Here is a 27,901-nt window from a genome sequence, read left to right as displayed (position 1 = left end):
CAGTGGAACGCCGCTTCTGGGCTCGGGAAACAAGCACTGAGTGGTGGGATCGCATCGTCATGCAAGTCTGGGATGACGAGCAGTGGCTGAAGAACTTTCGGATGAGAAAAGCCACTTTCATGGGACTGTGTGAGGAGCTCACCCCCACCCTGCGGCGCAAGAACAAGAGATTGAGAACTTCCCTGATGGTGATGAAGCGGGTGGCTATTGCAATCTGGAAGCTGGCAACTCCAGACAGCTACCGACCAGTCGCTAGCCAGTTTGGAGTGGGAAAGTCAACCGTTGGAACGTGTTGATGCAAGTTTGCAGGGCCATTAATCGCATCCTGCTCAGAAGAACCGTGACTCTGGGTAACGTGCATGACATTATGGCTGGCTTTGCACAAATGGGTTTCCCTAACTGCGGAGGGGCGATAGATGGCACGCATATTCCAATTCTGGCACCAGCCCACCTAGTCTCCGAGTATGTTAATCAGAAGGCTATTTCTCTATGGTTCTCCAGGAGCTTGTGGATCACTGTGGGCATTTCATTGACATTAACGCAGGCTGGCCCGGAAAGGTGCATGATGCACGCATCTTTCGGAACACTGGCCTGTTCAGGAACTGCAAGCCAGGACTTTTTTCTCAGACCAGAAGATCACGGTAGGGGAAGTCGAAATGCCCATTGTGATCCTTGGAGACCCCGCTTACCTTTTAATGCCATGGCTCATGAAACCCTACACAGGGAGCCTTGACAGCAGCAAGGAGCGGTTCAACGACAGGTTGAGCCGGTGCAGAATGACTGTGGAATGTGCTTTTGGCCATTTAAAGGCCCGCTGGCACTCTCTGTATGGGAAGCTGGACCTGGTTGATGACAGCATCCCTGCGGTTATATCCGTGTGCTGTACCCTACATAACATTTGTGAAGGGAAGGCTGAAAGATTCACTCAGGCATGAAACTCGGAGGTTCAACACCTGGAGGCTGAATTTGAACAGCCAGAGAGCAGGGCTATTAGAGGGGGCCCAGCACGGGGCTGCAAGGATTAAGGATGCCTTGAGGGAACAATTTGAGGCTGAAAGCCACAAGGAATGTCTGGTGCCCTGCACGGGAGTGAAGTGCAGTGGTTCCAATGTTAGTAGGAATCTGTGTTTGCTACTCTGACTTGCAGTGCTGAAGTGCAGTGCTTTCCTAGGCTAATATCTTTTACTTTATGCAATAATAAAGAATATTTTCAAAGCCAAAAATCCATTTATTGAAAAGAAAATTCATTTATTGAAAAGAGACACAACTGCTTGGGAAACAGAAAGGGCAAGGGGGTGGGGTGGGGAATGGTATAATCACAGATTTGCATATGTCCTGTCTGGAGTGCTGTGCAATGAGTGCTGCACTTCAGGATGGCTGTACTGCATGGTGATGGGGGTTGAGTGCAGTGGGTAAGGGTCATAGTTTTCAGGGCTGGGTGGTGAAGCTACAGGTGTTGGAGGCAGCTGGTTGCGATAACCTGGATGTTGGGGAAAGTGGGTTGGAGGTGACATGGGGGCACAAGGGAAAGAGTTTTGGGACAAGGGCTGCGGACGGGTAAGGGGTGGGCATGGTAGTGCTCTGCCTGCATTGCTATGAGCGTCTGTATCGAGACCACTTAGCGCTCTGATGCTTAACTGGTGCTCCGTGCTTTGGTGCTGGTGATCTGCATTCTGCTGGGGGACTCTCCTTTCACTCTTCCGCCACTCCTGCATTTTTTGATTTTCATTACTTGAATGCTGCATTACTTCATGCAACATGTCTTCCTTGCTTCTATGTGGCCTCTTTCTGATTCTTTGGAGTCTTTTGGCCGGTGATAACATGGACGGCTGAGATCTCAAGGTTGCATCTGTAAAGGCAAAATGCAACGCTTAAGAGAGGCAGCATTGTTCACACCAGACAGAGCAATGATTTCCCCTGTACTTAAGAAGGGCAAGCACAATCTACACAATAGCATAATTTGCCCATCCCAAAGTGAGCGCACACAACCCACGGGAGCCCCCAAATGGTGAGTAAGCACAGGGTCAAGCATGACTGATTGTTTTACGTCTGTACTGTCCTTTGGGTTTCTGTGACTTGGGGAGAGCCAACAGCAGCAGGGGTCCCCTATACCGAACACTGTCCCCATGTTTTCCACAGGAGTTCGTCCTGGAAGATATCTTGCTGCTGAGGGTGACCTGGGAAGCAAGGAGGGTCTTCTTCTGCAATGCGGCTTCTGCCCTGGCCCATATGCAGCTTGCCTGTGTACAGCAATGGTCCCCCCAACCCTCATGGCACAGTAGCACGGACAAGTTAGCTTGACTGGGTCAAGGATCATAGTAGTTCTCTCGAGAATCCTGCGTAAGCGCGTTGCCCAAGTTCTGGATGAGATCTTTGAAGAGATCACTGAGGCCGATTACCGCGATATGAGAGAGCACATCAACATCTTATTCCATATAGGCATGCATGCAGCCCTAACACTCCTCGCCCTAAGAGCCTGCACCAAATAACTTCGTTCCCAAAATAAAAGCCACTTACCGGGAATCTCCTCTGGTGTTTGTCCTTCCCCAAGCGCCGGTTGCCGTGACTGGCTACCTTCCCCCTGGCTTGAGAATGACACCTGGCTGCATGCATCTAGGGATTCTGGGGTGTCTTCCTTCACCTCACACCCTCGCCCCCGATTTGCTCCTCCTCCTGCCTTGTTGCAGTGGTCTCTGCAGTGTCCATGGTGGTCCCTGGAGTGGAGGTGGGGTCGCCCCCAAGTATCACATCCAGCTCTTTGGAGAAACGGCAGGTCACGGGGGCAGCACCAGAGCGTCGGTTTGCCTCACGGGCTTTGTGGTAGGCATTCCGCAGCTCCTTCACTTTAATCCTGCACTGCAGTGTGTCCCGGTCATGGCCCCTTTCCATCATGTCCCTTGATATCTGCCCGAAGGTATTGTAATTTCTACGGCTGGAGCGCAGCTGGGACTGGAGAGCTTCCTCCCCCCAAACACTGATGAGGTTCAGCAACTTGCCATTGCTCCATACTGGGGCTTGCCTAGTGCGTGGAGGCATGGTCACCTGGAAAGATTCATTGATAGCACTCCATGCCTGGCTGAGCAAACAGGAAGGGATTTTTCAGAATTCCCAGAGAATTTAAAGTGCAGGTCTGATGGTTGGTCACCTGAGGGCAGGGCAGTAGAGTTCAAAGTAATGACCAGAGTGACTAACACAGACATTGTGGGTTACTTCTAGAGGCCGATCAGAACGCACTATAGGACCAGGGCGTCCACACTGGCGCCACGGCCCTCCGGGGGGGGCACAGCAAACATTACTCCACTTGCCGAAGTGGAGAACCAGCAGTGCTGTAACCATGGAATCAGAGCACTCTATGTGTCTTGCCAGTGTGGACGGGGAGTGAGCTAGTGTCCCCGGGACTCCTTTATTGCGCTGTAACTCGCAAGCGTAGCCAAGGCCTCAGTGGGAGACTCATTTAAATTTAGACACATGCACAATGAGGTTGACTTTGTTGTGTAGACCAGGCCTAACTCTTTAACTTGTAGTATGAGCTTTATCTGCAGATCTGTATTTATAGCTGATTTTCCTCTTCAACTGAAGTCTTGTCTATATTAGAAAATTGTACCGTTTAACTAAAATAGATTTAGAAATTTGATTTAGTTAAATTGATACATACTTAACGCCGTTTAAACCTTGCTTTATATTAGTTTAGCTTCAGTCAAAAATGTAAACAGATTTAAGTTTCTACATTTGGGGTTTGTACTAGTTTAATTAGATCAGTTTTAAATTGGTTTTAATTAAACCAGTGACAAGGCCTGTTCCCAGACTTTGGAATAATTTACGTTACAAACTAGTGTGAAAAATATTTTCTTCCAGACTTTCAATACGGTTTGCCCAGAGATAACATTTGAGCTTCTCATCTCTTTTTCTAAAGGAAAGAATTAGTTTTAGAATTGACTGACCTTTTCCTGGATTGTGGATTGTCTTGCTAGAGACAGATTTTTACTGTCCATTAATCTCCATATCAGATGTTTAAAATAGAAAACCTTTCCTAAATTCCAAAGAGCCTTTCTTCATTACTAGTTTGTCTTCTTACGTCCAGAGCAGATTCCACTAGGTTATCATTTTTTTGCCAGATGACAGCAAATAGAACATCTCACTATTTCCTAAATAGGCGAAGTGATTCACTGCATGACGTGTTGCCTTTTTCATTGCTAATGTTTATGATTCTTTCTACTGGGCAGAGGAAAATGTGGAAATGACTAAAATTGAGTTAGTTAATCTAATTTATAGTATTCTGAGGTGAAATATGGAAGTTGAACCACAATCCCATGGTACGATACTTACCTTGTAGAGTGTGCAGAATGATTAAGATAATCTTCAACTAAACTATTTCAAGAAGGACAGTTAGAAGCTAGAGGAAACTCTTGGAAAAGTTTACCAGAAAGCTTTAGCTATTATACCTTTCATGCTTTATTGATCATATTTATGTATTTATAATTATTAGTGTTCTAGCGAAGTGTATGTGAGATTTCAGTTAGAGGTTGGTGAAGTTTGCAGAATGTTTTGTATACAAATTTATTACAATAAGTTGGATTACAGAAATGTACATGATTGTGATTAGATCTAAATAGCCAATACTCAATGTGACGGAATCCCTGGGATGTAGCCTGAGACCGTGGGACCGCTGTGCCCCCGAACCCTCTCCAGCCTGGGTTGTCTCTCACAATACCTTGCTAGTGATCAGCAGCAAGCCCCTCCAGGTGTTATCACTCAGCACAACCGCATGTGGAGCCCCACACCCAGCTAGATTGCATGAATGTTCTCAGAGGCATTCATGAATCACACAGAGAAAGGCACCAGCCGAATCCCTGCCAGCTCCCAGAACTGTACCTCAGGAATATACTGTCTTGAACTGCTCAAGATGGGCACTGTAAATTTATTAATTGGTTCACCAATTCATCAATTGAAAGTGGATGTACACCAGCCTTTGAGAACCTGAGCAATTTTACAGCATACTTCATACAAACTCACTGGTAAGATAAACAGTAAAACAAATTTAATGACTACAAAAGATAGATTTTTAAGTGATATTAAGTGATAGGCAAAAAGTCAGAGTTAGTTACCGAAAGAAAATAAAATATAAGCGCACAGTCTAAACACTCAACCCTAGTAGACTGGGCAACATCTAGATTAAGCAGTTTTTCTTACCCCACTGGATATTGCAGTTCATAGTACACAGTTTTCACCCTGGAAATCTGGGCCAGTCCCCTCATTTGGAGTCTTCAGAATGTCCTTGTTGCTTGCAGCGTAGAAGGGTGAAGGAGAAAGGCCCAGCATGTGGTCTCTGTGTCTGTTTTATACTCTCAGTCCTATGTGCTTGGGGAACACAAGTCCAGGCATGTCTGGTGGCATTGCTGAGTCTCCAAGCAAGGTTGAGCAATTCCCTTGGTGTGGCCTCGTGCAAGTGAGTCACTGAATTGTAGCTCCCTTGCTGGACAATGGTGGTTATTGGGTTGTTTGACACCCTGCCCAGGTGTTGGTTACTTCCCTTGCTGTTGCCTCTGGGGAGCTAATATCTGGCTGATTGTCCAACTTACAACATGTTTTAGTGAGAACCATACAACACAATTCTCATAACTTCATATGCGTTAAAGATATACATATATGGATAGAGAAATGACTTTCAGCAGATCATAACCTTTCCCCTGATACCTTACAAGGCATGCTTTATATGTAAGATCATGATTATATAAAAATGAGGAATAGGGGGTTACAGGATGCTCCCCCAAGGTATAGAATGTCACACTCTGTATTAAGATGTGGATGGTCTCTCTAACTTATATTGTTAAACTGGCCAAAAGATCCTTTATCTGAAATCTTCAGCATCTTAAGAGAAATCAGAGCCAAAACTCATCTTATTCTAGTGGCTCTTGCGATCTGAGAAGGTCAGGTGTCAGTGTTAATCAGTCAATCAGTATATTTTTGCCCAGGAACATAGATCGATGCTGTGCTATGCCCAAGACCATAACCCGAGGAATGAACAGAGCTTTTTGAAAAGGTATTCTAGAAGAGAGGCCATTCCAGTCTATAGTTGTAGCACATAATGAAATAGTGGATGGAAAGCTTCCATTGCCACTGCTTGTTCTGTATAGGATTTTTGCACAGTCCATCTTCATCTCTCACAAGCACTGAAATTCACACAAAATCTAAAAAAAATGTAGACCCCAAATGGTAAATTCTTTTCTACTTTGGTGCACCTGATTTTTTAAAAATGAAAAGCTATTTATAGGTTAAGGATACAAAGAAAAATGAAGCAAAATTATTAGGTAGAATCAGAAACTACTGATTTGATAACAGAATTATTTTGTTTTCCCTTTTTGATTTGTGTGTGTGTGTCTGTGTCTCAGATGGTTTAGAACTCAACTCTGTGTGCCATTGAATTGTGGGGATCTCTTCTTAATGATATATTGCAGTAATAATCTTAATGACACAATATGGCAGTTGAGCACTGTGTGGAGGACCATCTGTCTCCCAAAATTAGCCTTTGTTACTTTATTATTATAATGGAAAGTACTTGATTTGATATTTTTGGTACATACAGTATTGTCTACATTTTTAACTATAAATAAAGTTAGACTTTAGGATTTTTTCACTTTAGAATAACATTTACACATGCCACAGTGTAATAATTGTTACAGGTTTGGTCACAGAGACCCCCTTGGGGCTGTCACTTGACGTGCTGGAATTACCTCTGAGCCCGTTTTCCCTGCCAGCTTGGGACTCCAGAACCCTGCCTTTTTGAGCCAGACATGTTAGCCTGCTGCAACACAGACCTAGGTCTGGTCCATCCCCCCCAAAGCTGCAGACTTAGGTTACCTGCAGAGCTGTTTTCACTTTATCTCCATCACTAGGTGTTTTCTCATGACTGGAAGTCCCCTTTGTTCTGCTCCACCCCCTTTTTACAGCTGTGACACAAGGTGGGAATCTTTTGTCTCTCTGGGTCCCCACCTCTCTTTCTAAATGGAAAAGTACCAGATTTAAGATGGATTCCAGTATCATGTGACATGGACACATGTCCTGTGAGACCTCATTCTTCATTACCCACAGGCTAGCTCACACCTATACAGGAAGGCTTGCAGGTAAATAAACCATCTATAACCAATTGTCCAGTTAATGGGAGCCATCAAGATTCTAAACCACCATTAATGGCCCACACTGCATAATTACGATAGGACCTCAGAGTTATACTTCATATTTCTAGCTTCAGATACAAGAATGATACATGCATACAAATAGGAGGAATATATTCAGTAGGTTATAACCTTTGTAATGATGCCTTATAAGAGACCTTTTGCATAAAGCATATTCCAGTTACATCATATTCACACTCAAAAGCATATTTCCACAAAACATTATGGAGTGCAATGTCACAATAATATATGCTTGAATTTTTAGGGAGAAAATTAAAAAAATAGAAGACCAAGTTATCCTTGTAAAATATGCATGTGAACTTAAGTAGCTGAGTGGGAGCAAAAGGTGTATGTAAAATGCAAAATTGCTGTGCAAGTATTTATTTTACATATTCAGATTTGTTCTTTTGTAAATGTGAGCTCAGTGCTATACAAGATATTCAAATGTGTATTTTGAGCACACAGTTGCCTGTTCGTACATATACATGTGCAAATCATCCCAGATCAGAGAGCTGATGCCAGGCCAACAGAATAACAGAACCCTCTTTCCCCCTTTAGATACCCATTCTACAGTATTGTCAATTTCTGTGTGTTTAAAAAGAAATCAGTGTTCTGTTTGAATGTTCTGAGGTAATTACTTTCAGATGCTACAGTAGTTTAAGTCTAGAAAAATCACACAAACATTTTAAAGACATTTTCTTTTCTTTTTTCAGATGGTCAGGGACATTCACTGCCTCCTGTCTCTTTTCATAAAAAGAAGTTGGCAAAGAGACCAGGATACATGAGACCACAAGCTCCACAACAGATAGAGTTTCAGCCTCCTGCTCACTGCAAGCCATTCAACCCAAAGGGGCTTGAACATGGCAGAAAGCATTGTGAAGACTTCAAGAACTGCTCTCTGCACAGACTATGCAAAAATGACTTTGAATTCTTACATTGTAATTCATCTGTAAACAGTACCATAGTTACCACTACTGTGGTAACAACATCGACCACTGCTGGAAATATGACAGGAAGCCTCAGAAATCTGTCAGATCTCAGGATTCAGCCATCAGAAAATGTAATTCTTCCGGTTTGTCGTGCAGCTGCCACATGTAAAAGAGACTTTTCACCCGTATGCAGTTCAGATACATGGCAGACTAATCTACTAGCAACTACGTGGAAGACAATCCACGGTGCTAGAGTAAAGGAGCCACAGAAAATATACACTTTGGATCAGAAGGAAGTGAACAATAACTGTGTATATAACAACAAAGAAGTCACTTCTTACTCGTCCAGTACTTGGGATAGCTTTAATTCAAGTTTCAGCTTCATTCAGCTCTCACTGAACTCAAGTTTTGAAAAAAGTGACACTGAAGGCCAGTCAGATGGCAGGGCAACGGAACACACACTGCAAAGAAATGCAACAGGACAAACAGAAAATGTTAATTTACATGAACCAGGGGAGAGACTAAGAAGTTCACATAAAGACGTAGGGGCTTCATCTTGCATTTGTAGGCATGGTGAGGATTATCAGTGTGCACGAGAGACCATAGTGAAAGATAAATTGCAGGATTGTGAGATGGTATCTCTTTTGGATACAGATGCAGCATTTTCATGTTCCACAGATTCCTCAGATGCAGCATCTGCTGGTTCTTCTGTTACCTCAGGCTATGAAAGTAGCTTTACTGTTAGTGATCACAACTGGGACACCCTGATGAGGAAATATGAACCGGTGCTATTGGACTGCTTGGTTGGCAACCGTAGTACATTAAAGGTTGGTAATCACACTGTTTGTTCATGTTCATTTGGTGCTGTGGATTTTTAGACAAATCAATCACTGAGCTGTTGCAGAAGACAGGAAATGTCTGGCTTTTGTGGCTTTGTGGCATTTCTTTATATGGATTTACAGCAGCATAGTGCATGGTTAGAAATGAGAGAGAACCACTACTCTGTTTCCTTTTCCCAATTTCCTTCTTAAAATAACCAATTTTAATCTTTCTTGTAATGGTTAAAATTGCAATTTCAGCAGAATACAGTAATCTTCATTTCCTTTCCTAATAAACTGTGGTGTTTCTGTATCAAACAGCTGCCACTTCCTCCCAGAAGTGGCTGTATTTTGTTGATGGATGAAGTGACTGGTATAAGTGTGTGAGGGGCCAAATTCTGGCATGGGTTGTGCAGTTGAAACCAGAGGCCCACACAGGGGTTATTGTCCCAGTTTTGAAGAAACTAGATCCATGTAGACATTGCTCTGCAGGTCTTTCCTATGTAGCACCTTGAGGGGCATTTTGGAACAAGGCTTACAAGTCAAGGGGTATGGTCAACTCACTTGAATACATACGTAGCCTGACCAAGTCTCACAACTTCCTGCTAGATTAATTTTGTACCGTGGATTAAATGTGGGACTGAAGATGGCCAGAAATCAGGTTCACAATAATGCTGCTTTTGCAGCTTTCGTATTTGCTCACTAAGAACGATTACTTTGGTTTCAGGTGTGGAACAACAGTGTGGCTGTATTAATTTAGGATAAGGGCCTGTAAAGTGTAAAATGATATTAAGCTTCTGCTTGTAGGAATGGTGCTTCAGCAGTTGCATGTCCTGCTCCTGCTGGCTGTCGCCACCTTGCTGCGCTGTGTGCGCTGTGGAGCGAGTGACCAAAGGAGTTGCAGCACCTCTCTGCAGACCACATAAGGGGTGGTGGCCATTAGGAATGGGGAAAAATGGATGCTGCCGCACTGACCACACAGGAAGTAGGCGGTGGCTGCACTGGTTCAGGGGAAAGGGTTAATGTCAATCTGGAAAACAACTCAACCTTCCTGGGGTCAGGTTGGATCAGGTGGGCTTCGGTCTAGTTTGGGTCCAGGTTGGGCTTAAAAATTAGACCCGAGCAGACTTCTGTTGTAGGGAGGAAAAAAAAAAGCACCCAAACCCACTCACGAGTACCTATTGTTGTAGTTAAACTTACATTTTTGTATTGATACAGATAAAATCCTTAATGTTAAGGCTTCAGAGGCTTCAAGAAAAAGCAATAGGGGAAGATGACTATGATAAAGGTGAGACTTTTTTCATTATTGTTTTCATACCAGTTTCAGTCTATTTTCTTTCTCTTTTTAATTTTGTTTTACAATTGCTACACGACCGTGGTTGGGTAATGGTGACAAAAGTTCAGTGAGCATGTGATTGTATTATTTATTATGCAGTACAATGAGGTATAGAAATTAAAGAAAGAAGTAGGACAGCATGCAGGTAGTACAAGAAGCAATGCAGCAGTTTATTATATTGAGCCACCTCACGAGGCAAGTATCCACCATCTGGATCAGATACCTTTAAACAGCATGACTTAAAAATACAAAAATGAGTGAAAGACTTAAATGGGGCAAGGTACTGATTGCTGATGAAGCATAATTTTTTGTTCACCACAATTAGTCACCACAGTGCAGTGGAGTTCATAAATAGAAGAAGTGAGGTCAGCAACTTTAGAACACAAGTTGCAACACCAGCTCTTATAAATGTAAATTGTGCCAACTTGAAGAACAAGCTGAATATCCACCAAATTGAATCAAATAATCTCAAGTAAAACAATCTAAGATTGCAGTATGCATGGTTATTGTCTATGAGAAGATACAGCTGCTGGTGAATACTCTATATTTAAGAAATGCTTGTCAACTTAAGTGCTTTATAAATGTTGTATAATGTGTTGTATGTACATCTGAGCATGTGTGCATGTGTAATTAAATGAAAAAAACTTTAACACAGGTTACCCAGTGATAGCTCATGCCCTTCCAGAACACAGAGTTCAGCAAAACTCAAAATTTTGAAAATCAGGAAATAGAGTTAAAATAAATGCTTAACTCTGCCCCTGTGAAGCTGCCAATAGCCACTGGGAATTATCTGCATCATTCCCGCTGCATTCACTGGGTAAGGCGTAGCTGCACTGAATGGAGGAGGAATAAGTTGGAAGAGCTGTGATTGTATATACGGAGATCTGGGGATTAGTTTGATGGGCATGCTAGAGCTGTGTTTGTGATATGAGGAGATCTGGGTCTGAGTCCCCCAATGTGTGCTATCAAAGGAAAGAGGTGCTTGTGTATCTTGAGCCTCCAGTATGCATCATTTCAGTACAGAATTGTGTAGGTTGGGTCGTTAGCAGGGCACTGGGGTCCTCATGCCATGGGTATTGTCAGTAGTGAGTTGGGATATGAGAACAGTCTGGGGATTTAATGATAGAAAGGGCAAAGTGTAGGTTAAGTTGATATCCTGTGTGCAAGTGTGAAGGGGTTGTAAAGGGTATGAACTGGTTGTTAAATTTTACAGATATGGTATTCTCTTGGGAGTAGGCTCAGTGTTTCAGTGTATGGGCCGTTTAGGTAATGCCTGTCCATTACAGTGAAAAGGCAGAGTGGGAGAGTGCATGTTATGGGCATTGTGGGGAATTGCTCAAAGAGGGCAGAGTTAAGGTTGTGGGCGTGTTTACCTTACTCTATATTGTCTGGATTTCAGAAGTTTGAGTTTGGCTGAACTTGATGTTCTGAAAGGGCGTGGGCTTTCACCAGGCAACCTTAACTCTGCACTAATTATGTGTTTTGCCATTTAATTTCCTGTGGCTTTTTTTTTTTTTAAAACCAAGGAACATGCTTGTTGGTCAAAGTTAGAGGTCGTTAAGGCAGTTGTAGTTGTTACCTAGAGTTGCGGCTGATACGCTACTGTATCTAGTTTATAATCAAAAGACCTAGCTTTTGTATAGTGCTTTTCATCACTAGATCTCAAAGAACTTTATTATCCCCATTTTACGGATGGGTGAGACAGAGAGGTGAAGTGACTTGCCCAAGGTCGCTCAGCAGGCCAGAGGCAGAGCTAGGAACAGTCCCAGTCCAGTGGTCTTTGCACTAGGCACATGGTTGCTATTTGATTCCTCAGTGCTCCTCCCTCCTTCTGTGCATTTTGTTATAGTGGAATGGGGATAATGGTCGTGCTTTGAACTGTTTCCAATTTGTAGCTGCTAACAGGGCTGGTGAGAGAAATCTCATCCATGGTTTGTGTCCCAAAACCATGACATTTTAATTACAAAGTTGTTCCACCAACTTTAAGCGTGTGAGAGAAGATTGGTGTCTGTCGCGTTTTCCCCACCACACTGCCATACCATTTCCTGCAACATGTAGCCTCCCCACTTCTCACTAACATTTCCAGCTTCCCTTTCCATCCCATTAAGTCATTTGTTGGCACTGCAGAAGCCATCAACATGTAAGAAGTTGCTTTTTGCTGTCTCCTGCTCTATGCTGCTACACACATGTATCATAAGCAGCAACTTAATGGAGGGCTGCACATGTTATGGGCAGATGCTGGTGCACATATGGGGGCAGAGAGTGGGGCTCAGACACCCCTGGAGAGGCAAGCCCCCCCCAGATTCCAGCTGTCATGGGGAGTAAGAAGAAAGGCCCAGCTCCTGCTACTCACCCCCATGTCAGCTTCCCAATGTCCATCCCCTACCGTCCATCTCCATTTATTCCCCTCCCCTTGATGAAGCCCCAACTCCCTTCCCCCCTCTTGCCCTTCACTCTTCCTCTTCCAGCAAGCATTCACGTCTAATTTCTTTTACAAAAATACTTTGATTTAATCCCTTCCCTCCCTCCCCCCAAACAAAACCCTAACCTCTGACAGAAACAGATTTTAGCAATATGGCATCCAGCCTTTTCCAACATTCTGCCCAAAGTGGGACTCAGACTGACAGTGACTGGGTCAGGTTCCTAGGACTACTACTTATCTCCTTCAGTATCCAACTGGTGTGAAACTTTGAAGGCTAACAGTCCTGTTAACTTCTCTGTCCATACATGGTCAGTGTAATCCGTTATGTGCCTAACCGGAGAAACAAACATTTTGAAATAACAATTTAATTTGATTTTCCCCAGAGGGCCATGCACACTGTTGGAGTAACGCCTGAGCGTTGAACTCCCTGGTGTGATGATCTGAACCCTGGTTTGATCTCTAAGGTCTGGTCTATACTACCCGCCTGAATCGGCGGGTAGAAATCGACCTCTCGGGGATCGATTTATCGCGTCCCATCGGGACGCGACAATCGATCCCCAAATCGGCGCTCTAACTCCACCAGCGGAGGTGGTAGTAAGCGCCGCTGACAAAAAGCCGCAGAAGTCGATTTTGCCGCCGTCCTCACAACGGGGTAAGTCGGCTGCAATACGTCGAATTCAGCTACGCTATTCACGTAGCTGAATTTGCGTATCTTAAATCGACTCCCCGCTGTAGTGTAGATGTACCCTGACTTAGCAAAAAGAGGTTGCCAGAATCTGTCAATTTAAAAAAAAGCTGTTTTTTTTTCAAGTGCTGTATCTCAAAAACCGCTTGGTCAAATGGCTCCAAATGTGTATCACTAATAGACCACTGCGCTTCCATGAGGCACACCAAATTTCAAGGCAGTGAGTAACCACATAGGTTTTAAAGCACTTAGAAGAGTTGAGCTTTAAACAGAAAGCTGGTCTGAACCTTAATTATAACTGAACTTTTGTTCTGCTGTAATAAGCATAGGGTACTGTCAGGTAATTTTGTCAAATTTTTTTTTTCATTTTCAGGGTTTGAAGTGGGAGGGAGATAGTCTTTGGTAAAGAGGGTACTTTTTTATGTCCCTATGAAATTGGGTCCAGAGTTGACTAAACTATGAGCTGCAGAAAATCACAATTTCTACCTGTTTAATTTATTACCCACTTTCCAACTTCTGCTGCAATTGAGGATTACAAATGAGGCAGGGGTTCTGCAGACAACTGTTTCCTTCACTGCACAACATTGCCTCATTTACTGTCCATTCTGTGCAATGAATGAGGGATAGGCTCTGTGGAAAAAATATGTAATCATGTAATTGAAGTCTGTGGGTAAAATTCTCAGAGTTCCTATTCCATTTTAAAAGTTACTTAGTGACTTAGACACTTAGGAACCTAAATCTCATTGACTTTCAATCATACTTAGACTATTCAGTGCCTAAGTTACTTTTGAAAATGAAACTTACTCCTAAGTCACTTAGGTGTTTTGTTCTGTTTTAAACTTTACCCTATAACAAAATGCATACCTATGCATACTTAATTCTAGCACTTCCTAACTTGTGAGTTCTTGACCTACTTTATCTCTTGTGGGTCTTTGTTCCTCTTCTGATGCAATATTCAGCCAATTTTTATGACTACTTTTTATCATTTTCCTAACATCTGAGCTGACTTCTCTAGTTTTTTCTTTGTGAAATGCACATTGCTCATCTCAAGGGAAAGACTCTGATTGAGAATGTATGGTGTAGCAAGAAGAATTAGAACCGTGACCTCTCTTTCTTTTTGTGAGGTGGTGTTCTTTCAGTTTTGCTTTTAGAAACTACTTTGTATCCTACTGAGAGTAGCAAAGTCATACCTGGTGAAAAGTTAAGTTTTAAAACTTATCAAAGAGCTGACAGATTTATTTAGTGCCAGTTTCTGTCTACAGTGTCTGAAATCTATTTTTTTCATGCATATTGTTAGAAAGGGATGGAGATACTGAACATCTATTACTAGAAATGTGACGTAAAAATGTAAATAGGTATATAGGTATGAAAGGGAGAAAAACTGAAACAATGCATACAGTGCTTTGAAGGTATACTATGTTTTAATAAAAATATATCTTTGGAATTTTGGGGTTTTCTTTGTGCATGTAGTGACTTTTCTAGTCAAAAGCAGAACTGCCATTCAAGTGTATTAAATAGCCTGTAATATTTGCCACATAGAGTTAGACCACTGCTGGTCCATCTAGTCTGGGGATTTTCAAAGGAAGGAGAAACTGTGGTATAGTGCAGTTAGCTGTGCAATGCCATATGGGCGTGCGTGCATGTGTGTGTGTGTGAGAGAATGAAGGATGTGGGCAGGTGAACAACGTATACCCTGAAATATAAAATCTGATTACTGCCATAATTGTTATGGTTTGCATAACTGCAAATGTTATCACTCTTTTTAGGATTATTGAATCCTCTTCAGCTGCACTAATAGACTATTGCTAAAACAACAGATTTTCAAACTTATGGTGCTCACCCTTTAAAATTCCTCTCATCCTGCAAGAAGGGATTCTTTTTTTTTAAAGGAATACAATGGAAGGAAATTCTCTACAGTACAGAAGGAATTCTAAAGGCCTGGGACTATAGGTCTGTACTCTAGGCTTTAGAATCATGCAGTTTTTCTTCTGTAAATAAGACCATATAGTGACAGCCAAGGAAAACATACAGTGATTGTATATGGAACAGAAAAAAGCCAATCTTTTATTTAAAAAATGAGCAGAAGTTATTTGAGGAAACAGGCACAATTAATTGAATTTTATAGAAAAAGATGCTAAAATGAGACTGAAGGACCAAATAATTGCAAAATCTTGCTTTTGACACCTCCTCTCTTTTCTACTTCTCCACCCCTTTAATTACTATAGTTTTTGACAAATTATGGAAATTAAAATGTAAATTCAATGAGATCTATGCTGCTGGGAGGTGAAATGACTTTTCTGTTCAAAAGCACTCTATTCTCCTTTGTGTTTTTATCTACTACTGTTACCACAGACAAAAAAGTATTATATAAACATATATTGTTAATGGTGATACAAAAGGAAAGTGCTTGCCCTTGATTCCCTCTAGTGAATGTCAAGATACTTGAAAGTGGAAATTAACAGTAAACCCTAAATATTCAAAGCAGTAGATGGTGGTATAGCCATGAAACTCACTTTAGCTTTAATGGATGTTTGTGCAGCCACAGTTCTCCACAAATTTGAAACAGTACATGTGAATATCTTTTAGTATTATTTTCAATAAACATAGAGGTTCTAGCACAGTGCTACATATATAATAGTGCCAAGCCTTTTTACGTAGTGTACCTTCCCTTGTACACAGATGTGTTTCCAACACACATACTTCCCCCTGTGGTATTTCTTTGTCAAATGCATATTCAGTTAGATGGATCACCCCTGCTCCCTGTTTAATTTTAAATATAAAATGTAAAATATTAGGATTTATTACACCTTTTATTACCTGCTTTACAATCTATGTGGTTAAAAATAATGAAATGTCTCATTTGTTTCTGTATTTACTTACAGTCTCCTCTTGATGGCCACATTACTGTATTTTTTCCAAGCAGGTATAATGCCCTGGGAATGTGATAACAGCATTTTGCCTTACATAGCATATAGTAGAAATTGGTCTGTTCTCCATGGATCGCTTCGAGTGTTGTCATGGCTCATTATTCATGATGGAGCTTGACAGCTCCAAGGTTAAACATGCTGCTGGAAAAAAAAAAAAAGCACATTTTTATGTCTATGGGAGTTGGGCTTGCAAGGATAGCAGTATAGGCTTTTTTGTTTGGCACAGTTGCATGTCTAAACATTTAAAAACCCTTTTATTTTCCTTTATTAGCTCCCGAGAGCTCCTTGAGTAATTTTCATTGCCTTCAGTAGCACCAGGTGCTGGGGGCAGACTGTCTGACATGAAGTTTCAGGGTCAAGTCTGCTGCTGAGTTCCACATCAGCTTGTGTAGCCAGTTGTTACTTCAAAATTAACTATGTACAAATAGTTTAAAAAATAACTAAATCTCATCCATGCAGGAATGAGAACACACACACTTCCTGCTTGGAACTGGAGAGAAATGCTGACTTACCCTGCAGAACTAGGTTCTGTTGGGAGTCTGGATTCTCCAAAGCAGGTGGTATAACAGAATAGAACAGTTCTTCACAGAACCATTGTGCCAGCTTGAATGTAGAGAACATACAACATATGTCATGACAGAGTCTATCCTACCTCTGCAAGTATAAATAGTATGGTAGGTATTTTTGTACATAGTATCCTATAAAGCCTTCAGCCTTTTTTTTTTTTTTTAGCTATTTTAGCTTCTACTACGAATACAGTCAATACTCATAAGTTAACAGGGCTTGATAATATAAGCTGGTGGTCTCTCTCACTGGCCGGTACACCAAAGAAGACTGTCCAGCCACATTATTCCAGTTTTTTCTGTTAAGGGTGTGCCCCTAAGAGCCCCTCAGTGCCAACTAGTAGAGGGCCCTCAATACTGTAACTCATATCAGGTCGGACTCACTCACTACCCCCAATGCACTGTTGTCATATGTATCTAAAAGGTGTCATATAAGGTCTCATGTGAAAACTGATCACATGCTGGACCCAAAAATCACTGTATGATGTGTGTAAGTTATATATAGGGCCCTACCAAATCCACAGTCCATTTTGATCAATTTCACGGTCATAGGATTTAAAAAATCATAAATTTAATTATTTCAGCTATTTAAATCTGAAATTTTATGGTGTTGTAATTGTAGGAGAGGTTGGAGGAGTCGCAAGGTTGTTGTGTGTGGGGGTCACAGTGCTGCAACCTTTACTTCTGTGCTGCTACTGGTGGCGGTACTGCCTTCAGGGCTGGGCAGTTGGAAAGTAGCAGTTGCTGGCTGGGATCCCAGCTCTGAAGGCAAAGCTGCTGCCACCAGCAGCGCAGAAGTAAGGGTGGCATGGTATGGTATTGCCACCCTTCTGCGCTGCTGCCTGCAGAGCTGGGCCCTCCAGCAGCAGCCGCCGCTCTCCAGCTGCCCAGCTCTGAAGGCAGCAGCAGAGAAGTAAGGGTGGCAATACCATACCATGCCACCCTTACTTCTTCACTGCTGCTGATGGAGTGTCTTTAGAGTTGAGCGCCCGGCCAAAAGCTGTTCTCTGGCCACCCAGCTCTGAAGACAGCACAGAAATAAGGGTGGCAATACTGCTACCCCCCTTAAAATAACCTCGTGACCCTCCTGCAATTCCCTTTTGGGTCAGGACCCCCATTTGAGAAACGCTGGTCTCGCCCATAAAAACTGTACAGTATAGGGTAAAAGCACACAAAAGACCAGATTTCACGGGGCGGGAAGACCAGATTTCACGGTCCGTGATGCGTTTTTCATGGCCGTGAATTTGGTAGGGCCCCAGTTATATTTGTGTGATTAAAATGTGCTTAGGAGGCAGTGCATAAATCAGGCGTGTGCTAGACAAAGCAACGTGGATTCACCTGTCTGACTGGCTTGATTACAGGCAAACAGTGAAAGTACATTTATATATAAGATAAACAAAGCAATTAAGCTAACAAGCAACAGAGGAGAGAATTTAGTGAGTCCACTGGGGGTTTGAGTCTGCTGCACCCCCAGGAAGTCTTCCTGGCTTTTGAGACAAGGACAGTGGACTTTGGAAAATTTAAAGGGGAGCAAAATCTGTCACTTAGGAGACATAGGGAAGAGCACCCTCTGAGCCTGTGAAAGTTATATTCTCTTGGCTTGAGGGGCGGGAGTTGCTGATAACTTGCTGTAAGTTAGAAGCTGTTTTCAGCAAAGATGTAACTTCCAAGAATTAAGTTCAGTCATTAGAAAAAGCGTGTTTTGTTTTTAACCATACTTATCTCTTTATCTCCTGCTTAGTATAACAATCTCTGTTCTTTGTTAATAAACATATTCTTAGTTTTACTAGAAACCATTTCAGTGCTATTATATTGAAATATAAAATGAGTCCTCAGCTAACCTAACAGGCTGGTGTGTACACTGTCTCTTTGGAGGTACAGACTTAATAATTTCTGTGAGTGTCCAATGCGAGGGACTGGACACCACAAGGAGATGGCTCTGGGGATCTTGGAAACTGGGGTTCACTGATTGCCTGCAAGGCAATGTTTGGATTGGCAGAGTCTCAAGGAGTTTGCTGGGAAGACAGATGTGACTGGGAACATGACACACAGTCTAATCTCCTATAAAACTCACTCTTGCTAAGGCAGAGGGATAACACAGTGGCTTACAGTTCTGGGTGTCTTGAACAGAATGTCATACAGGGCTTAAGTTTAATTTATCTACTTCTGCAGGCCATCTGCCTGGAAGTCAAGGAGAGTCTGTCTGTTCTCTTCTCCTTATTAGCTTGGTCCCAACTCTCCTTAAAGGACCAAACATCCTTTGACAGGTAGTGTCAGTACTTGGAAGATTCTAGTCCAAGGAATGCATAGGTATTGAAAAAGGTGTAGCTTATTAAGTAGCTGCTACTCTGTTTCAGTGCTGCTGCATAAGAAAATGCCATGGTGTGGTATTAGACAGTGCTTTTAGCAGCACAGCACAGTATTCCCTGTTAGAGGAGATCTAAGATGGAGGTCTTGAGCACTTAAGTTCTGATGTCACTTTTTGCAAGAGCCAGAGGTGGGTTAACCCCAATCTCCTGGCCAGGTTAGTACTTGGATAAGTACATTCTGCCTTCCTAAATTTCTCCCTGTAGTTTAAATTGGCTAAGGCGTTGAAATAGATCTCTGTGTCTGTAAATACTAGTCATAGTTTTGTACTAAACATATGAGCCAGTTTGATCTTAAGTTATGAAATTTTTGTTGGCAGAGATGTTTACAGCCGAGGGTGAGCAAAATCCACGTTTTATGTATTGTTTTACTAATGGCCTGAAAGGGACTGTCTGATCTTCTAGTAACAAAGACTTGTTTGCAAGGTGTTCATTTCAACTGGCTGTCAAGGTGAAGGAAAGATAATTCTTGTTTTTGAGGGGAGGGAATATGCACTTAAGAGGACCTGTTTGGAAATGGCCTTTTGAAGAATATACAACCTGGGGTCCATGCCTGTTTCAGGATAGGAGGATACAGGAGTCTGATTAAACTGGTTTTGGTGGTAATATCTTTTTAAAACATGCATATATGCTTGACAATGAAAAAAGATCTTTAGTATAAGATGTCCAGTCAAACAAGGTTATTAGGTAAGGGGCTTGTGACACAGAAGGGACAAACCTCCTGGCACAAGAGCGAAACAGATAATCTTGATCATGTGGTTTACCACTGAGGTGGCAGGTTGAAAGCAATTTGTCTTGGGGTTTGTGGGCCAAAAAGGGCTTCCTGCTGTGTAAGATTTTCAGGTATGTTAAGCAGTGCTTCGTATTGTAGGCTTAAAGGCAATATGGAGATGCTTTTTATAATCAGCTAGGCAAACTTTCTTTGACTCTCCTTTCTTTCTTGGATTTTCTTTCTCTATTTCTATAATTTGCCAGCTAGATCTGTTCTTTCTTAAAAAAACCTGCATGGATCCTGTTTTTCTTTAACAAACATAAATGACTTTGAAAAGGAAGGAGCTGCATGGTTTCCAGTTTCGTAGATGATACTGGGATCAATCGGGGAGATTTTCACGAGCACTGAAGTTTTTTATAAGTATGACTAGAGACTGAGCTATACTGTCCACCAAACAGATACAGCACAAGTAGCAGCCATGTAAACTTTTCAACCCTGTCCCTTTTTGAGAGACCAGTTCTATAGGAGAGATAGAACTTCAGTGTCCATATCCAATCAGGCTTTCACTTTCCTGCTGAAACTACCAGCTAGGATACCACACTGCAAACACTGAGGATGGCTTTAGTTAAATAGCAGTTACATTGCGGCAACCAATTCATTTTATGTAGGGTGCAAAGGAGTCATCCAGATGGTACTGACTTTGTGGCTGTCAGTCTGGACAGGATTTGAACCAGTAGTGACTTAAAGGTGAAAAGCTCCTTATCCCACTTTCAGTCTATTAACTACCTGCCTAATCATCATCATCATGGCAAATCCCAAAGGGACGTGGTCTCATGAGGTGGTCTGGTTGTATATTCAGTTTGTCCATCACTGGCAATATTGTTACGCTGCCGAAGCTTTTGATGCCCGTGTGATTGCCACCTGTGCAGCGACAGTCCTTGGTGTACATGCTTTGGAATTCATTAGTTTTCCATTTTAATAATATGTCCATACCAGAAAAGCTGCCGAACCTCAATCAGTACTGATGTAGATGGTTGCTGGGTTCATCTTATAATAATCTCATTTCTGATCTTGTCCTGCCACTTCATATGGAGCAGCTAACAAAAACAATGAGAATCTAAAACATCAATCCAGTGTTTTTGAACCTTCCTCAATGCATGCATTTCATTTCTGTATCATAGAGTTGGTGTAACTATGGTTCTTAGATCTGGAGCTTTATGGTGAGCTTGGTGTCCTGACATCTCCTCAGAGGCTGCTGAAGGGCCTGGAACAAGGTAGTAGCTGCTGCTATATGAGTGTCCAAATCTTTCAAGTATCAGGGGGTAGCCATGTTAGTCTGTATCTACAAAAACAACAAGGAGTCTGGTGGCACCTTAAAGACTAACAGATTTATTTGGGCATAAGCTTTCGTGAGTAAAAACCTCACTTCTTCGGATGCATAGAGTGAAAGTTACAGATGCAGGCATTATATACTGACACATGGAGTCATGTACATACATACATCACAAGTGGAGAACCAGTGTTGACAGGGCCAATTCAATCAGGGTGGATGTAGTCCACTCCCAATAATAGATGAGGAGGTGTCAATTCCAGGAGAGGAAAAGCTGCTTCTGTAGTGAGCCAGCCACTCCCAGTCCCTATTCAAGCCCAGATTAATGGTGTTGAATTTGCAAATGAATTTTAGTTCTGCTGTTTCTCTTTGAAGTCTGTTTCTGAAGTTTTTTGTTCAATGATAGTGACTTTTAAATCTGTAATAGAATGACCAGGGAGATTGAAGTGTTCACTTACTGGCTTATGTATGTTACCATTCCTGATGTCCGATTTGTGTCCATTTATTCTTTTGCGGAGGGACTGTCTGGTTTGGCCAATGTACATGGCAGAGGGGCATTGCTGGCACATGATGGCATATATGACATTAGTGGATGTGCAGGTGAATGAGCCCCTGATGGTGTGGCTGATGTGGTTGGGTCCTCTGATGCTGTTGCCAGAGTAGATATGGGGACAGAGTAGGCAACGAGGTTTGCTACAGGGATAGGTTCCTGGGTTGGTGTTTCTGTGGTGTGGTGTGTAGTTGCTGGTGAGTATTTGCTTCAGGTTGGGGGGTTGTCTGTAAGCGAGGACTGGCCTGCCTCCCAAGGTCTGTGAGAGTGAGGGATCATTTTCCAGGATAGGTTGTAGATCGTGGATAATGCGCTGGAGAGGTTTTAGCTGGGGGCTGTATGTGATGGCCAGTGGTGTTCTGTTATTGTCCTTGTTGGACCTGTCCTGCAGTAGGTGATTTCTGGGTACCCGTCTTGCTCTGTCAATCTGTTTCCTCACTTCCCCAGATGGGTATTGTAGTTTTACGAATGCTTGATAAAGATCTTGTAGGTGTTTGTCTCTGTCTGAGGGGTTGGAGCAAATTCGGTTGTATCTTAGGGCTTGGCTGTAGACAATGGATCGTGTGATGTGTCTTGGATGGAAGCTGGAGGCATGTAGGTACGTATAGCGGTCAGTAGGTTTCCGGTATAGGGTGGTGTTTATGTGACCATCAATTATTTGTACTGTAGTGTCCAGGAAGTGGATCTCTTGTGTGGACTGGTCCAGGCTGAGGTTGATGGTGGGGTGGAAATTGTTGAAGTCCAGGTGGAATTCTTCAAGGGCCTCCTTTCCGTGGGTCCATATGATGAAGATGTCATCAATATAGCGCAAGTAGAGGAGGGGCATTAGGGGACGAGAGCTGAGGAAGCGTTGTTCTAAGTCAGCCATAAAAATGTTGGCATACTGTGGGGCCATGCGAGTACCCATAGCAGTGCCACTGACTTGAAGGTATAAGTTGTCCCCAAATCTGAAGTGGTTGTGGGTGAGGACAAAGTCACAAAGCTCAGCCACCAGGCTTGCTGTGGCCTCATCAGGGATACTGTTCCTGACAGCTTGTAGTCCATCCTCATGTGGAATATTGGTGTAAAGTGCTTCTACATCCATGGTGGCCAGGATGGTGTTTTCAGGAAGAACATCAATGCATTGTAGTTTCCTCAGGAAGTCGGTGGTGTCTCAAAGATAGCTGGGAGTGCTGGTAGCATAGGGTCTGAGGAGAGAGTCCAAATAGCCAGATAATCCTGCTGTCAGAGTGCCAATGCCTGAGATGATGGGGCGTCCAGGGTTTCCGGGTTTATGGATCTTGGGTAGCAGATAGAATACCCCTGGTCGGGGTTCTGGGGGTGTGTCCATGTAGATTTGTTCCCGTACTGTAGCTGGGAGTTTCTTGAGCAGATGGTGTAGTTTCTTTTGGTATTCCTCAGTGGGATCAGAGGATAGTGGCCTGTAGAATGTGGTCTTGGAGAGTTGCCTGGCAGCCTCCTATTCATAATCTGACCTGTTCATTATGACTACATCACTTCCTTTGTCAGCCCCTTTGATGATGATGTCAGAGTTGTTTCTGAGGCTGTGGATGGCATTGCGTTCTGTACGGCTGAGGTTATGGGACAAGTGATGTTGTTTGTCCACAATTTCAGCCTGTGCACGTCTGCGGAAACACTCTATGTAGAGGACCAGTCTGTCATTTCGACCGTCAGGAGGAGTCCACGCAGAGTTCTTCTTCTTGTAGTGTTGGTAGGAGGGTTCCTGTGGGTCAGTGCACTGTTCAGTGGTGCGTTGAAAATATTCCTTGAGTCGGAGACGACGAAAGTAGGCTTCCAGATCACCGCAGAACTGTATCATGTTCGTGGGGATGGTGGGACAGAAAGAGAGTCCCCGAGATAGGACAGACTCTTCTGCTGGGCTAAGTGTGTGGTTGGAAAGATTGACAATGTTGTTAGATGAGTTGAGGGTACCATTGTTATAGCCCCCAGTGGCAGGTATTAGTTTAGATAGCTTACGGTCCTTTTTCCTCTGTAGAGAAGTGAAGTGTGCATTGTAAATGGCTTGTCTCATTTTTGTAAAGTCCAGCCACGTGGAAGTTTGTGTAGAAGGCTGGTATTGTATGAGAGTCTCCAGTTCTGAGAGCTCATTCTTGATCTTCTCCTGTCTGCTGTACAGGATGCTGATCAGGTGGTTCCTCAGTTTCTTTGAGTGTGTGTGGCACAGTCTCTCACCATACTCAGTGTAGTATGTTGATTGCAATGGATTTTTTACCTTCAGTCCTTTTGGTATGATGTCCATCTGTTTGCATTTGGAGAGGAAGATGATGTCTGTCTGTATCTGTGCAAGTTTTTTGTTGAGGTTGATGGATTTCCACTCCATACGGCTAAATTTAGTGCCTTGCATGGTGTCAAGTATCAGGGGGTAGCCGTGTTAGTCTGTATCTACAAAATCTTTCAAGTGTCCAGTGCAATATTAACCTGTCTGGATGGGACATCAAGCAGGCAGCAACTGTAAAATACTTGGGCAGTGTTATAGAATCATAGAAATGTATAGCTGGAAGGGACCTCGAGAAGTCAAGTCCAGCCCCTTTTGCTGCACCAGGACCAAGTAAAGCTAGACCAACCCTGACAGGTGCTTGTCCATATTGTTTTTAAAAGCTTCCATTAATAGGGACTCCACGATGTCCCTTGGAAGCCTAATCCAGAGCTTAACTACCCTTTAGTTAAAAAAAGTTTTTCTTAGCATCTAACCTAAATCTCCCTGGCTGCCGATTAAGCCCATTACTTTTTGCCCTACCTTTAGTGGACATGGAGAACAATTGATCACCGTCCTCTTTATAACAGCCCTTAAGATATTGGAAGACTGATATCAGGCTGCCCCTCAGTCTTCTTTTCTCAAAACTAAACATGACCAGTTTTTTCAACCTTTCCTCATAGATTTTCTAAATCTTTTATCATTTTTGTTGCTCTCTTCTGGACTCTTTCCAATTTGTTCACATCCTTCCCAAATTGTGGTGCCCAAAATTGGACATGGTACTCCAGCTGGGGCCTCACCAGAGGCAGTGTTAGCCCATTGGGGGCCCTAAACAGGAATATTTTTGGCCCCCCGAACACATACTACAAAAGTGAATATGGGCCCTGCTTAAGCTGCTTGGGGCCCTAAGCAATTGCTTAGTCTGCTTATGCCTAGCGCCGGCACTGGGCCTCACCAGTGCCAAGTAGCACAAACAATTACCTCCTGTGTCTTATATACAATACTCCTATTAATACACCCCAGAATCATATTAGCCTTTTTTGCAGCTGCATCACACTGATGACTCGTATTCAGTTTGTGGTCCACTGTAACCCCCCAGATCATTTTCAGCAGTACTACCATCTAGACAGTTACTCTCCATTTCGTAGTTGTGCATTTTATTTTTCCTTCCTAAGTGAAGTACTTTGTACTTGTCTTTAGTGAATTTCATCTCGTTGCATTCAGACCAATTCTCCAATTTGTCAAGGTCATTTTGAATTTTAAACTTGTCCTTCAAAGTGTGTGCAACCACTCCCAGTTTTCTGTCAGCTGCACATTTAAAAAATATACTCTATACTCCAAGTCATTAATGAAAATATTATATCGTACTGGACCCGGGATTGACCCCTGTGGGACCCCACTAAGTACATTCACCCAACTTGACAGCAGACCATTGATAACTACTCTTTTTGAGTATGATCTCTCAGCCGGTTATGCACCCACCTTACAGTAACTTCATTGAGACCACATTTTCCTAGTTTGCTTATGAGGTTGTCTTGCGGATCGGTGCAAAAGCCTTACTAAAATCAAAGTATATCACATCTACTGCTTCTCCACCATCCACTAGGCCAGTAATCCTATCAAAGAAAGAAACTAACTTGGTTTGGCATGGTTTGTTCTTGACAATCCATGCTGGCTATTCCTTATAACCCTATTATCCTCCAGATGCTTACAAATTGATTGTTTAATAATTTACTCCAGTATCTTTCCAGGTATTGAAGTTAGGCTGTCTGTTTTTTAATTCCCCGGATCTTCCTTGTTCCCCTTTTTAAAGATAGGTACTATGTTTGCCCTTTTCCAGTCTTCTGGGACCTCTCCCATCCTCCAGGAGTTCTCAAAGATAATTGCTAACTGCTCTGAGGGTATGTCTACACTACGAAATTAGTTCGAATTTATAGAAGCCGGTTTTATTGAAATCGGTTGTATACAGCCGATTGTGTGTGTCCACACATAAAATGCTCTAGGTGCTGTAGTTGGCGGACCGCGTCCACAGTACAAGGCTAGCGTCGACTTCCGGAGCATTGCACTATGGGTAGCTATCCCACAGTTCCCGCAGTCTCCGTCGCCCCTTGGAATTCTGGGTTGAGATCCCAATGCCCGGATGATGCAAAACAGTGTCGCGGGCGGTTCTGGGTACATGTCGTCAGGCCCCTCCCTCCCCCCTCACAGCAACGGCAGACAATAGATTCGCGCCTTTTTACCTGGGTTACCTGTGCAGACAACATGGAGCCCGCTCAGCTCAGCTGAGCTCACCGTCACCATATGTCCTCTGGGTGCCGGCAGACGTGGGACTGCATTGCTACACAGCAGCAGCTGCTAACTGCCTTTTGGCAGTAGACGGTGCAGTAGACTGGTAGCCTTCATCGGCGATCTGGGTGCTGGCAGCCGTGGGGCTTGCCTTTTGGCAGTAGATGGTGTATTACGACTGTTAGCCATCCTATTACAAGTCGGGTCATCGCACATTAGCAGAGTCTTCCCCAAGCACCCGATCGTGCAATAGGCCTGAAGACCATCGTCATACACTAACTGCCAAGCGCCCAGTATTTGCTGCCAAGCACCCAGAAAGATGCCGAGGGCTATCAGTCACGCTGCACCGTCGTCTTAAGATGTAAAAAATAGATTTGCTCTGCATTCATTTGCTTCCCCCTCCCTCCGTCAAATCAACGGCCTGCTAAACCCAGGGTTTTCAGTTTAATCTTTGGGGGGGACCATTCTGTGCGACAGTTGTTTGTGTCTCTCCCTGATGCACAGCCACCGTTCTTGATTTTAATTCCCTGTGCCTGTACGCCATGTCGTCACTCGGCCCGCCCTCCCTCCTTCCCCTAGTCCGTCAGATACTACGTTTGCGCCACAGCTCAGAGAGCCGAGAAGCGGTTCGCGCCTTTTCTTTGAATTCTGGGTTGAGATCCCAATGCCTGGATGATGCAAAACAGTGTCGCGGGCGGTTCTGGGTACATGTCGTCAGGCCCCTCCCTCCCCCCTCACAGCAACGGCAGACAATAGATTCGCGCCTTTTTACCTGGGTTACCTGTGCAGACAACATACCACGGCAAGCATGGAGCCCGCTCAGCTGAGCTCACCGTCACCATATGTCCTCTGGGTGTCGGCAGACGTGGGACTGCATTGCTACACAGCAGCAGCTGCTAACTGCCTTTTGGCGGTAGACGGTGTAGCATGAGTGATAGCCGTGGGGCTGGCAGCCGTAGGGCTGCATTGCACCAGCCCCTTGCCAGGTGATGGTATATTATGACTGGTACCCATCGTCGTCGTACTGGAGTGGCTGTCAATCATGGCCACCTGGGCAGACATGCTACTGTTTCGATGATGATGGCTACCAGTCGTAATATAATATTTTCTGCCAATTGCCCAGTATTGTCTGCTAAGCACCCAGAAGAGGCCGAGGGCGATGCTGGGTGCTGGCGGACGTGGGGCTGGCAGACGTGGGGCTGCATTGCTACACAGCAGCAGCCCCTTGCCTTTTGGCAGATGATGGTATTTTATGATTGGTATCAGTCATCATCGTACTGGAGAGGCTATCACTCATGCTGCACCGTCGGCTGCCAGCTTAAGATGTAAAAAATAGATTTGTTCTGTATTCATTTGCTTCCCCTTCCTCCGTGAAATCAATGGCCTGCTAAGCCCAGGGTTTTCAGTTTAATCTTTGGGGGGACCATTCTGTGTGACAGTTGTTTGTGTTTCTCCCTGATGCACAGCCACCTTTCTTGATTTTAATTCCCTGTTCCTGTACCTGTACGCCATGTCGTCACTCGGCCCTCCCTCCCTCCCGCCCTCCCTCCTTCTCCTGGTCCATCAGATACTACTTTTGCGCCTTTTTTC

General features: G+C 43.5%; 1 protein-coding gene across 1 annotated transcript in view; it reads left to right on the top strand.

Moving 5' to 3' along the window:
- DISC1 (DISC1 scaffold protein) overlaps window positions 1-27,901 on the top strand; it is a 357,611-nt gene that overhangs the window by 23,909 nt on the left and 305,801 nt on the right. The window contains 2 exon segments of the mRNA XM_054024187.1: window positions 7,886-8,928; window positions 10,138-10,207. Of these exon segments, the coding sequence (XP_053880162.1) occupies window positions 7,886-8,928; window positions 10,138-10,207 (1,113 nt within the window).

The sequence above is a fragment of the Malaclemys terrapin genome, chromosome 3 (genome assembly GCF_027887155.1).
Source record: "Malaclemys terrapin pileata isolate rMalTer1 chromosome 3, rMalTer1.hap1, whole genome shotgun sequence".
Classification (NCBI taxonomy): Eukaryota; Metazoa; Chordata; order Testudines; family Emydidae; genus Malaclemys; species Malaclemys terrapin.
Note: the sequence above shows the minus strand (reverse complement) of the source record. Positions and strands in the feature narration are given on the sequence as shown.